Below are 12,500 nucleotides of genomic sequence, written 5' to 3'. Positions count from 1 at the left end.
AATAGGCGACTTGAACCTGGACCGAATGTGTCCTGACAAATCTGAGGGCAAACTCCTTCTGGATGTAGAAGTTGAACAACGTTTTGACTGCCTAATCACGAAGCCAACAAGAACCGAAAAGCGCGGTACAATCATAACAGAAAGTCTCATCGATGTATTACTCAGCAACAGACCTGAATTATTTCAATATTCCGGTAACTATTATCCTTGTCTGAGTGATCATGCACTTATTTACGGGGCTCTTACGCAGAAAATAAATCTGAACAAACCTAAGATAATTACTTTAAGAAGTTTTCAAAAATTTGATTCAGAACTATTGAAGTGTCACCTTGACACGGCTCCTTGGCACATTCTTCAATTATTCGATGAAGTAGACAATCAAGTACACGCCTGGAATTTAATAATGAATGATGTATTGCATGACTTAGCACCTATAAAGAAGACGAGAGTACGTGATAATGATGTGCCATATATGACATCTGAATGGAAGAGTGCAAATCGAGCCAAACGAAAGGCTGATGCAAAGTATCTGAAAAACAAAAGTCAAGGCGCTTTGGGAGCTTAGGCGCAAGACAAGAAATGAGGCAACGAAACAGAGGCGAATTGCCATAAAGAACTACTGGAAAACCAAAGCAGTTGACCTTAAGAGTAACCCAATAGACTTTTTTAAAACATTCAAACCGTTCCTGAGCACAAAGGATTGCTCAACGAGCACAGACATCCAGCTGAAAGTTGAGGGCACCACAGTTAAAGACCAAAAGCAGGTGTCCGAAATCCATGTGGATCACTTCTCCACTATAGCTGATGGTATCGGTGGTAACAATGCCAGGCTTAAATCACTTCACGTGTTCTTAGAATACAACAGAAAGTGAAAACTCGTCATGCAATCTTGAAGTAAAACCTATCACGCAAGGACAGGTCCTAGCTGTTCTAGAATCACTAAACATTAACAAGGCAACTAGCTGTGACAATATCCCGGCAAAAGTCTTGCAAATTGCAGCTGATGACTTGGCCAAACCACTTACTACTCTTTTCAATTCATGTATACTTAATAGTGTCTGGCCAAATGATTTGAAGCGTGGAGTCTGGACTCCAGTCTACAAAAAGGATGATCAGAACGCTAAGGAAAACTACCACCCTATAACTGTCCTACAGTGTGTTGACAAAGTTTTCGAACAACTAATAGGCGCACAAGTTTCTACGGGCTTTGAAGATCGTATGTTCGTTAACTCATCGGCTTACCGCAGTGGACACAGTTGTGAGACAGCTCTGATTCAATTAGTGGAGGGCTGGAGACATGCAAGAGATGACAATCTGCTTGTGAGCTTACTGTCAACTGACATGTCAAAAGCAATTGACTCACTCTATCCACCACTATTATTGAGTAAGCTCAAAGCTTACGGCTTTGAGGACAACACAGTTCGGCTTCTGGAGAGTTATCTGTGTGATCGCAATTATCGTGTAAAGATTGGAGACCTTCTCAGTTCAAGTAGGACTGTTAACCGAGGCTGTCCACAGGGCTCCACTCTAGGCCCCTTACTTTGGAATATATTTCAGAACGATTTGTCGTACTGTGTAACAACTAACTTGTCTATGTACGCTGACGATCATCAGATCTATCACATAGGGCGGGAACAGTCCTCTGTTAGGTTAGGGCTAAAGGAAAGCGCGCATCAAGCCACTGAATGGTACAACTCAAATCTTTTAGCAGGGAACTTGAAGAAATATGCAGGTCACGCGATATAATATTATTATTAGGTAATCTCACTGCCAAGCAACCTTTCAATCAGGCTTAAAGTTGTTCATCGTACAGCTGCTGTAGCGAAGCACTCCCAAATAAGTTAGAAAAAGAATGACCGGGGTCACTTTACCCTGACACACACAGTACAGGGAACTCGGCTTTATTCGCTATATATGATACTAAACTTTGGATTTGCTTGCACGAGTTCAATCTCGGTAAAGCAAGTCAATCTCCGATCCAGAGGGACACACTTCTCCTTGAGTTCGGGTAGTTTTGACTTAACACAGCCGCAGAAAGAATTTGATTGTCAATAAACTGAGTACCGTGGATAAGCCTTTAATGAAGCTGTTTTTATCTTCAAATGAAAAGCAACTGTGTGCGTAAAGTGCTCCCAAATCTCTGACATTATCCACAAGATGTAGCAATTGATGAATCAATTCTTGGGTACATTGACGACCAGTGAGTCGCAATTTCAAGCCCTGAGTCTTATATACGAGTTTGAATTAACATGTACCGGTATGTACTGCACTCCTCTTCTTGTGGAATGCCGCAAACACCGCCAACCTCCTCCTTGTCTTCACATCAATCGCCCTCAGTTCCAATCCAAAATCCCTGCACTGTACCCCACCACACTTACATCCCATGCATTTATCGCCCTAATCAAATTCCCACTGCACAACTTCAAACCCAAACTCCACCTGGCCCATGGCCCACGAAAAAAACCTGCACAACATTGATCAAACTCTCCAGCTCCTCTTCAGACCTTCCATACAGCATCAAATCACCCATGAACAACAAAGGGTTGATCAACCTCCAATCCTTCCCAAGCTTGCACTGTACCCAATGTTCTTCCTTTTCAACAACATGGAGGGAATTCATTGCAATAACAAACACCATTGGAGACAAGGAGCCGCCCTAGAATATTCCACGTTTGATCCCCACTTTACCCAATCCTTCCCAATTTGACACCTACGCGGTTTTCCAATTGCGCACACTTCACGTTGTCAGGGCTCCAACTTCACTGTTTCAAAGATTTAAAAAATCCACGAATGTGACACCGTATCATAAGCCTTCTAATAATCTATCCATCCCATCGCAAAACACCTTTTCTTCCCCCAAACCTCCCTTAACAGCGCCTTGTCTATCAACAACTGATCCTTCATACCCTATGACCTCTTCCCAAACCTTTTCTGCTCATTGGGAAACAACCTATTACTCTGCAAATGTCCATACAGCTTCTCTGCCAAGACCCAAGTGAGAAGCATTGACAAATATGCAATAGCGCTTTGCACTATTACTAAAAATAGACTTTGTCACATGAGCCCCCCGCGTAGATCAGACAAACATTTCGATCTTCTGAAAGGAAATGTATGAGTGAAGTATAAGGGATAGTGAAGGAAAAAAGAAAACTTTATAAATCTGTGGAGTTGGTTTCTAAAAAGGAGATAGAATGTTTAGTGCTAAACCTTGTTGATGTCAATCGGACTCACAGCATCCAGATAAATGACTACAAATTGCCGAAATCTCTTAAAGAGTTGCAGAAATCAGGAGAGAAAGTCGTTCATACCGCTGCCAAAACCATCGTAAGACATCGAGAAATGTAAGCCTTGGCTAATCGATTGAACCCGGGAATTCTTAACTGTGAAATACATATATTCGTGCTCTACAAAAGATCCCACAGCAGAATTTCCTGATGTCCGCCAGGAGTAACATGAAGGTTCATGAAAGGGAAAGCATTACCGCTTCGAATAACAATTTTTGCCATTATAGTTTTGAAAAACGCACGAGACTTTGAAATACGCTGAAAAAATAGAGGATACCCAGAGAGCAGTGTTCAAAGGCATCTCTCTGAACTGAAATTCTCCAACAAAAAGGTCACGCACTAGGAGATGAAAACGCACACGTAACACAATTCTGACTTTTGTCACAAAATACCAATCCGCTCACGAGGAAATGGCACCTGATAGAAAATTACCCACATCTAAGAGAACTACTTAACACGTCCTCCATGCTACGTAGTATATCACAAAGAAAAATCCATGCAAGATATCTTAGAGGAAAACAGACAACCATTTGCGAACAGCAGGAGTAGCGTAGGCCCATCAACACTTTCCTTCCAACATTGAACCTTTTTTTGTATTTTCGCCGCAGACCAACGGCCATTATCGATGCTCGGATCAAGCGCGTGGTCACTTCCACTACTTACACGACCTTACACAGTCCCTCACTCGTTTAACACGGTCGACGTCCATTAAAACCGAAAAGATTGAAGCGAATATTATGCCTCAGTTCTATTGTAACTCTTAGCGACTGAACTTTGTTTGTCTCAGTCACTAGGGGTCTACGATTTCATGACGTCATTAGTGCAAAGCGCTATTGGTCTGTAGTTGCTAGCCACTGTTCCCTTTGCACAATGGTTCGGTATGACCACTGTCCTCCCCTTCATCATCCCTGGTGAAATCTTTTTCAGATCTTTGAAGATAACCAAAGATCTTCAAATATCTTGAAAAATCTGCAGAGATCTTTGAGGATGAAAATCTTTGAAAGATCCTTCAAGGATCCTTTAAAGATTATGAAAGATTTTACCCTTGAGGCTTTTTTAACGTAATTATTACATAAAAGATCATGCTAAGAATTTTAAAGGTCTTTGAGGAAAATGATGAGGATCTTTCAAGGATCCTGGAGAAAACTCAAGTAAAGAGCTTAGAAAGACCTTACGAAAGATCCTCAAGGATTCTCCAGGATTTCTTATAGGAGGGGCAGTATCATGGATTGTTAGTAAAAATCTGAAAAGCAAAGGAGACCTGTTTACCGATGGAAAACGAAAATTAATGGCCAAAGTTTCTTCAAACCAAGATTAAAATGAATGCCAACTTGAAAACGTTGGGCCGACGTTTTCAAAATCTCCCCTTGCATCTTCTATGAACTCCAAAATAACTGAGTGTGGCTCATTTTCTTTTAAAATTTAATCGATTTTTATCTCACTGCGGTGATCCAGAAGCTATTTAAGAATGAAACGGTCGCTGAAAATTGATTTATTAATTTTATGGTCAAAATTTAAGGGATATTTCCCATGATACTACCCCTTTAATCTTGACAGGATATTGAGACGTACCCATTCCAAGCACCAAATGCAAGGGAGGTATAGAGGTTTTGGAGTGGTATTTGGTTGGTTGAGAAGAGGCATAACAGCGACGCTACATGTAGTTGGTTGGATGAGAGGGAAGGATGGGATGGGTAATGTATAGAAGCAAAAGGAAGTGAAGATTAGTGTCAAGGATGTGGACAATGGAATTTGGAAGACTCCGGGGTCGGATAGTGTAAGGGAGTTTGGTTTAAGAGGTTAAGTCGATACATGGGTTGATTTCGGGAGTTTGCAGGGTTGTTTGGACGGTGAGGAGGACTGCAGGAGGGGGTTGGCCCGAGTTAGACTTGCCCACCAACTCCTTGTGCAAATGACTCTTGAGTACAGTTGTCGACAAACCACCAAATTTCCATGCTCCCAGACTGGAACCATCCCCTTCGTGACAGCCTGATACCTCCTATTCAACCAATCCAAGCACAGTCCCCTTACTCATCTCCTTGTCCCTTTCCAAATCCTGCTGCTATTCCATGATGCTCGAGATCTTCCCAATCCTTCTTTGCCACCTGGATTTCTACTTCTCAAACTTGCTACCTTTCTTTTTTCCCTCAGCCCCAAACCTGTATACAAAAGCCAATTAATCTCTGACACTGATGACTTCTGTCACAAGTCTATGCATCAGCCCTTCCACAACCTTCACCTTTTATTCACTTTCTTCCTATCATGAGCTTTCAAAACCACCAACCTCAACTCACTCATCACTACCAATAACATTATTTGCTGTTCTTTTCTTGAAGAATCTACATTGTACATTAAATTTTATAACTTAACATTCACATTATTTTCCAAACTCACGTCATTATTTCAGGAGGCATTAACAACCTTTCAGTGCTGTGAACACAAAAAAAAACCATGGCAAAACTGAGTTAGTGACTAAGGCATAAATGTACATGTAACTTAAGATGAGGACAATATTCACTTTCCATAATTATTTCTCAGCAGAGGAATAATGAGTTAGGACTCATATCATCTGCAATGTGCAAAAAAAAAAAAAAAAAAAATCAGCGATTTTATGAATTTAAATGTCTTACCCAATGGTTGCTTATCACAAGAACAAAGCTCCAAGAGATTTTCTTCTTAGAGATACACACAGTAGAGGTAAGGTGACAGTATTTATGAGAGTCGGAGTCTGCATTCTTAACGATTACTACTGTAACAGTAACTACATTGCTCAATGCTTCAGTTTTCTAATGCTTAACGTTTGTTTTTTCAAAATCCATACTACATGTACTTTTTCTTGTTTTAAAGCCACCTTGATTACATGTACTTTATCTAAAAAACAATAACTGGTAAATGCATGCCAGTAGTTGGACAAATAAAATCCATCCTACTTGTTACACTAAAATAACTTGATTGTGCAATTGGCTCAATAACATTTATTTTCTGTGATCTCAAGAATTATTGTTATAGCTAACAACTTGAAGGTGAATAACACTAGACAAGGCCACATGAAGAATCAAACTTACCTTTCTTTCACAATAAAGAGAGCTCCAAACATCACTAGCACAGTACTGCTGAAAACTGCTAAAACCTCAAACCTCTCATACCTACAAAGAAACAAAAATGATTCCTGCATGTCTTTAGTTTTCATAGACAAGTGAGACTCGTTTCTTTGCATTCTTGATAAAAATTAAACTTCAATAAATTGGAATTTTGTTTTCATTATCCAACAGCATTTTTACAAATCATTCAGGTCCAACCTCTACTGGGAGTCCCCAACTACTGACAATGGTACAGTTACTGTACTTCTAAAATGCAGCGTCAATTTGTAATTTGGTGATATGGCATTTTTTATTTAAATTTTGAACATAATGCAATACAACAGTATGAGAGACATTTATCAACTCCCTGACACCTTACAAAAATTGCCTGACAATGGTAATACACAAATATCAAAACACTTCCTCACTGAAAGGACCCAAAGTGAATGTAATCATTTTCCATTAGAAACTCATTACCCACTGAAAACCCTATCGAGCCTCCTTACAAGGAGAACAATTGCACAAACTTAATAACATGCCTGCTGTTCATGTGAGCTTTAGCAAGCACTATTATAGCGGAGCACCATTGTTAAGAAAATATGGTAACCCATCGATGCGAGAAATCTTGGTTTTATAGCCATGACATCATCGACCGTTTGTACGTACGTACAACCACCCCTCCATGTATGCCAATGTGACCAGTATCATGCTAGTTTACAGTATACATCTTAGATATTGGACATCCTTTTTTGATCAATTGACACCTGTCAAAACAAGATATCTGCTGACCAGTATCATGTGACCATATCGTGGGCTCAAGCTTAGAGCTCACCGAAGTCAGCTGTTTTTTTGTTGACCACTGACCACTGACCAGGTACTGGTTTTCGATTGGATTGCAGGCTCAACCCAGGTTAACTCACCTAAACATAAATGAGGCTTCATTTTTCACGCGCTTTCTGTGGCTTGATGTGGCTACACGGCCATACTACATCAACTATAATTCTTACACAGTCAACGATTTTCCTGTTCAGTTGGAAAACGGTTTGGAAGATGTTTTCTTTCTGCATTTTTCGCTGATAGGGGGGAGGGGAGAGAAGCAATGAAGACGTCGAAACTGCTGACCTTCCCAAGGGTTTTGTCCATGATTGTAGCATGATACTGGTCACATTGGCATACATGGATGGGTGGACGTACATACGGACGGATGTTCGTATGTAGGTATGGACGGTTGATGACGTCATGGCAGCGGTATTAAACCAAGATTTCTTGCATCGATGGGTTACCATGATTTCTTAACAATGGTGCTCTGTACGCGCGCGCCTTTGGCGCGCATGGAGCTCCACTATTAATTTACGGACATTACAGTACATAGTTTGTTGAAGCCATGTCCCCAAAAGGTACTTATATTAACTTACAATGTATAATTAAAGAAACAATAATTTCTCACCCAAAAGAATATGTGGCAGATGGTTTCTGAAGTGACACCCACAGAGACAAAAGACAGGTCAACAGACTAAGAGCGGATCGAACAACCAATAATTAGTATTAAACAATCTTTTGTCCTTTTTCACATTAAAGGCATGGTAAATGACATCTAAGAATGCAAATGCAACTACCAATAACTTTAAGTATCAACAGCATAATATCAGCTGGATTTTCTTTGACAACAAGTTGAAGTCATCATAAACATGTTGTTATATCCAGCATAAATTCATATTTTTTATGCTAAAAATTAATATGTATAGGAAATTGTATGAACGCGATTGCATTTCATGATTTATGGGCACGTTTGATGTTTAAAGAGTTCTCAAAACTGCACGAGCCATAGGCAAGTGCCATTTGACAACTTTTGAAACATCACCAACCCTTGATTTGATTTGTTCTGATTTCAGTTGATTCGTAGTCTCCCCAATAAGTAAACCGTTCTTTTGACAGGGTGCGCGGGTGGGGAACTCACAATTGAATGGAACCCGCCCAATTCCTAAAAATCCACAAAATCCTGCACGATAATGAGTGATGTACTTTTTATAACTGAATGTTTTCCTGTTTATATAAACCAAGATCTTCAGAACCTTTTCAAGCAATTTTCAGCCCATTTTGCTTTCCAAAAACACCTTTGTTTTTGCTTTTGTCGCACATTTATTTAAAAAAAAATTCAAGGCGTTCTTTGTAGCTTTGTGTGGTCCTGGGGACTAGCTCAGTTCTATTTCTTGTGCTTTCCCTGTGGCGTTTCTGCAATGCCGAAAACACTCAAAGTTCTTCAAGGAGCTACAACGATATCTAAAATAACCTAAAATGAGCTACAGTGGTATCTAAAATGGCTGTCTCTAATCACCTAAAATCGTTTTGCACCAATCAAAACTATGTTGCAGGTCAAACTCAAGATTTTTGTGCAGTGAACTCAATGCAATTGACAACTGCATTGCCAGGGAAACAGATTTCTTTTGCGCAGTCATCTCCACGACGGGTGGCAAGAAGGTTTACGTGACATACTAATCCCACTGTTTGTCAACGTTAGGAAACATCAGTGTTATAAATACCTTTCAACAGTAAAATTATGACCTCTCCCCCTATAAAATAAACTGTCTCTATATGCCTTGCATGGGAAGAGGGCATTATTTTTTTTCCTCTCTCTCCCCCCCCCCCCCCCCTCCTCCTCCTCTGTCCCTCAAACAAACGCCTGTTAGTAAAACCAAGGAACTGAGTCTGCACCACAACTGACCACAAATGACAATAGAGGTTTTGCACGGCAGGCAATTTTGTTGCATGACAGGAACATTAGATTCTTTTTCCTAAAACCATTGGTTGATATAAAATTTGATGTGCTCAGTACAATGCCGTTATCAAAATGATACGTACATATTGCTGTGACATCATTATGAGGTCATTGTAATGGTAAAGTATTGTACTGAGGTCAGACAGAGAGAGATTTTTGCCAAAGAACGATACAATTTTCTGTTTTTTCTGTCAAAATATGGCATAGTGAGAATTGCGTTGAATGAAAGCGGGGTAGACACTCTATGAACGTTTTAAAAGTGAAAACGTGGCAATAAACACCACCTTGAGGGCTAAATATGGATCCATTTATTAACGGGATACACCAGGTTTTGTCTTTATATTGGAATTTCAGTGAGAAAAAAAACGTTTGTCAGTTTTTGTTTATAGTAAGAAATCACTCTTAACCATGCATTTAGCCGCTTTTGTAAAAATAAACTTGCTAGAGCTTGGATATATAAAGGAAATCACCACAATTTGCTTAAATAGCCTCCAGACAATGAGCGACAAAAGTGTATAGTTAAGACACTCCTTGGAAAAGACGCTTTCTGATACTTAAGCATTTGCTCTATTTTATTTGCATCTAGCGTTAATTCTCTGATACACCCTGATTCTTCCTGGTGGCGATGTGACCATAAACCTGTTCTTCATCTCATTTGACACATGTACATCTTCAGTTTTCTCAAAAACCTTAACGCTCTTGAAAATCAAACTCATTAGAATAATATTATTAATCTGTTCCTCTCCTATACCTCTTAACCGTAGAATAACCAAACAAGAGGGATGATCTCTTCCAGATGTGCTTTCATTTTCCATTTGTCTCTTGTACAGCTTTGCTAGATCAGGTTCTTCCCGAATCCTGTAGGAAGAACAGCCAATACATCCTTGCCTTGCAGCAAAAGCGTAATCGCTTCCTTCAGATCTGTTCCTTTTTTACAACTACGTAATCCACCAGGTCGCCAAGATAGCCTTTTGAAACTTTGAGACATTGAGATTCTTTCTCTAGTTAAGCCACGTTGTTTTTGAAACTTGAGAGTCTTGTATTTTTATTGACAGATGCATTGTGTTATGGACCAATCAGGTATTGCCGTTGCAACGTCGCAGAACACTAGTTGCAGTAAAGATCAGACAGTCTCTCTATTTTTCCCGCCAAAACCCCTCACTCCCCCCACCCACTCGGTAGTTATGTTGCTCTCCCCAGTTCGTGCTTGCTGTTTAAAAACAACGATGGCGGCAGTTTGCGCTCCATCCCGACGATCAAACGGGAAAATAGGAGACTGTGAACAGTCTAAAATTCCTTAAGAAGAAAGGATTTTTTTGAGACAATTAAGAATACAAAATATGTTTTAAAAAAACCACCAATGTTTCGACCGCACATCGGTCAAGCCTATAAAGTTTTGTTTACAGAAAAACATTGCGAAATCCCACAGAGTAGAGCACTCATGCTTGGCTAAATAATCTTGAGACTTGAATAAAGTGATTAATTTTACCATAATAATAATAATAATAATAATAATAATAATAATAATAATAATAATAATAATAGTAATAATAATAACAATTATTATTATTATATATGAGTGACCTTAAATCATGAAATGCATGAGCAAGTTCATACGATTGTTTATTTTGTTATATATATATACTCAACAAAATTACCCCATTGCTGAGTTTCCATAGCAAGTTCCACATAGCACTCTAGAACCTCTCTTGAATTCTAGAAGTTTTAATAACCTACTTATGCATTAATTTTGTCAATGAGCAATCAGAAACGTGACAAGTGCCTCCAATGGTTGCTAATTAATTTTTTCCCCAACAACTGTAAAATTAATAGTAGATCTATTGATAAGAAAAAAATCTCTGTGCTGTTATTATTGTGACAAAACAAACAATTTATCATACCTTAGTAAATCAAACATTGTCAAGTAGCTAAATGATGTGAGAGCTGGAAGAGATTAACAAGAAATTAATTCAATCAAAAAGATTACTGAAGATACAGTATGCCCAAGGATTGCTTTTTCCTACATACATTGTACTAAGCATGTATGCCTCTTGTTATTCACTGAATATTGAAATAAAATTGTTGCTTATAACTTTTTTTGGAACATACATGTACAATGTATGTATCATTGTCAAAACCAATCAATCAATTAAAAAAAAAAGCAGTTGTAAATTACAGCCTAATAATATTGAATCATGCTATTTATTGTAATTTTTCCATTATTCTACAGTACACCACAATGCACTTTTTCCTACCCAAGCTATTTGTTGTTCCACTGTAGACGAAAAGCCCAAATGAGCAGACCACATTTAATGCAATTAACCAGAATATCTTCCAACCCTGAAAAATTGAGGAGTTCAAGATCACTAACCAAAAAAACCAACCTGCCAAAATGTAAACCATTAGGTTTGTTAGGGATGCTCTTTATCAAAAAAATTAATCATGTAATTTGAACCTCACCTGTCTCTCAGAAAGAACACTCTCAAGTTCTCTCTTGACCCTTTTCATCACTGGGTAAGATCTTTGTGGAAAGGGTTTAATAGCACTCTGTAAACACAATTAAGTTGCAGCATTATAATATTGGACATGGATCTTTTTTGGTTCAGTCTTAAGATGATGTAAAATGTACAGTATAACAACATGCAGTTTCAATATTTATATAGGATCATCAAGGAGTCTGGATTACCGGTACATGTTTATGGATTTCTTTATTAAAGTATATGTTGCAGGTCATAATTTTGTTCCTTAGGTTAATTTGCAACCAAACTAGGTCAACATTATTTGTTTCAACCTACGTGTAGCTGGGCCAATTTGGGAAGATACAAAATGCACCCTCACATAATCTAATCAAAGAATAGGCCTCCACCAACAAACCCAGCAATACTATGGTATAGATCATGTTATGAAAGATTTAATGTAATACTATATTGAACAAGCACTAAAGCTAAATGTGTACATTATACTCTTAATAACATGGGTGACAAATTACTCCTTAATTTTGACGTGAAATATCAGCGTTTAAGTGCTACATCTTTCCTATCAAAGCCATTTTAACACATAAACATCTAGTCTGTATGAGAAGAAGAATGCTGTTTACTATTTTCAAATATCTCTTTTTGTTCCAGGGATATTCAAGTTTAGCCAAGTGATGCAGTCATAAACTCAACCGAATTTTGATTACATGTGATGAAAAAATATGTCTCAGCCATTTTCTCTCAGAATTGCTTGATTCTTTGCAGTAAGATTCTAGTACATGTGTTCCACAATATGAGCAGACCAGTTTTGGTGTCATGGCAACATACTTGGTTCCAGACCTCCCTGATATTAAAGGCTTTGCTGGTCACCTTTGGCGTTCTATTT

General features: G+C 38.6%; 1 protein-coding gene and 1 pseudogene across 1 annotated transcript in view; one reads left to right on the top strand and one right to left on the bottom strand.

Annotated features, from left to right (window-relative positions):
- Positions 1–991, top strand: part of LOC137979839 (uncharacterized) — a 1,248-nt pseudogene extending 257 nt beyond the window's left edge.
- The window catches only part of LOC137980119 (zinc transporter 6-like), a 28,557-nt gene that overhangs the window by 13,991 nt on the left and 2,066 nt on the right, over positions 1–12,500 (bottom strand). Inside the window, exons 3-8 of the mRNA XM_068827479.1 lie at positions 11,601–11,687; positions 11,396–11,480; positions 11,042–11,084; positions 7,812–7,877; positions 6,350–6,430; positions 5,679–5,714 (exon numbers count right to left, since the gene is read on the bottom strand). Coding sequence (XP_068683580.1) covers positions 5,679–5,714; positions 6,350–6,430; positions 7,812–7,877; positions 11,042–11,084; positions 11,396–11,480; positions 11,601–11,687 — 398 coding nt within the window. The remainder of the gene's footprint in view (positions 1–5,678; positions 5,715–6,349; positions 6,431–7,811; positions 7,878–11,041; positions 11,085–11,395; positions 11,481–11,600; positions 11,688–12,500) is intronic.

This window comes from Montipora foliosa, chromosome 12, assembly GCF_036669935.1.
Source record: "Montipora foliosa isolate CH-2021 chromosome 12, ASM3666993v2, whole genome shotgun sequence".
In the NCBI taxonomy this organism is placed as follows: domain Eukaryota; kingdom Metazoa; phylum Cnidaria; class Anthozoa; order Scleractinia; family Acroporidae; genus Montipora; species Montipora foliosa.
This window is presented reverse-complemented; position numbering and strand designations above follow the sequence as displayed.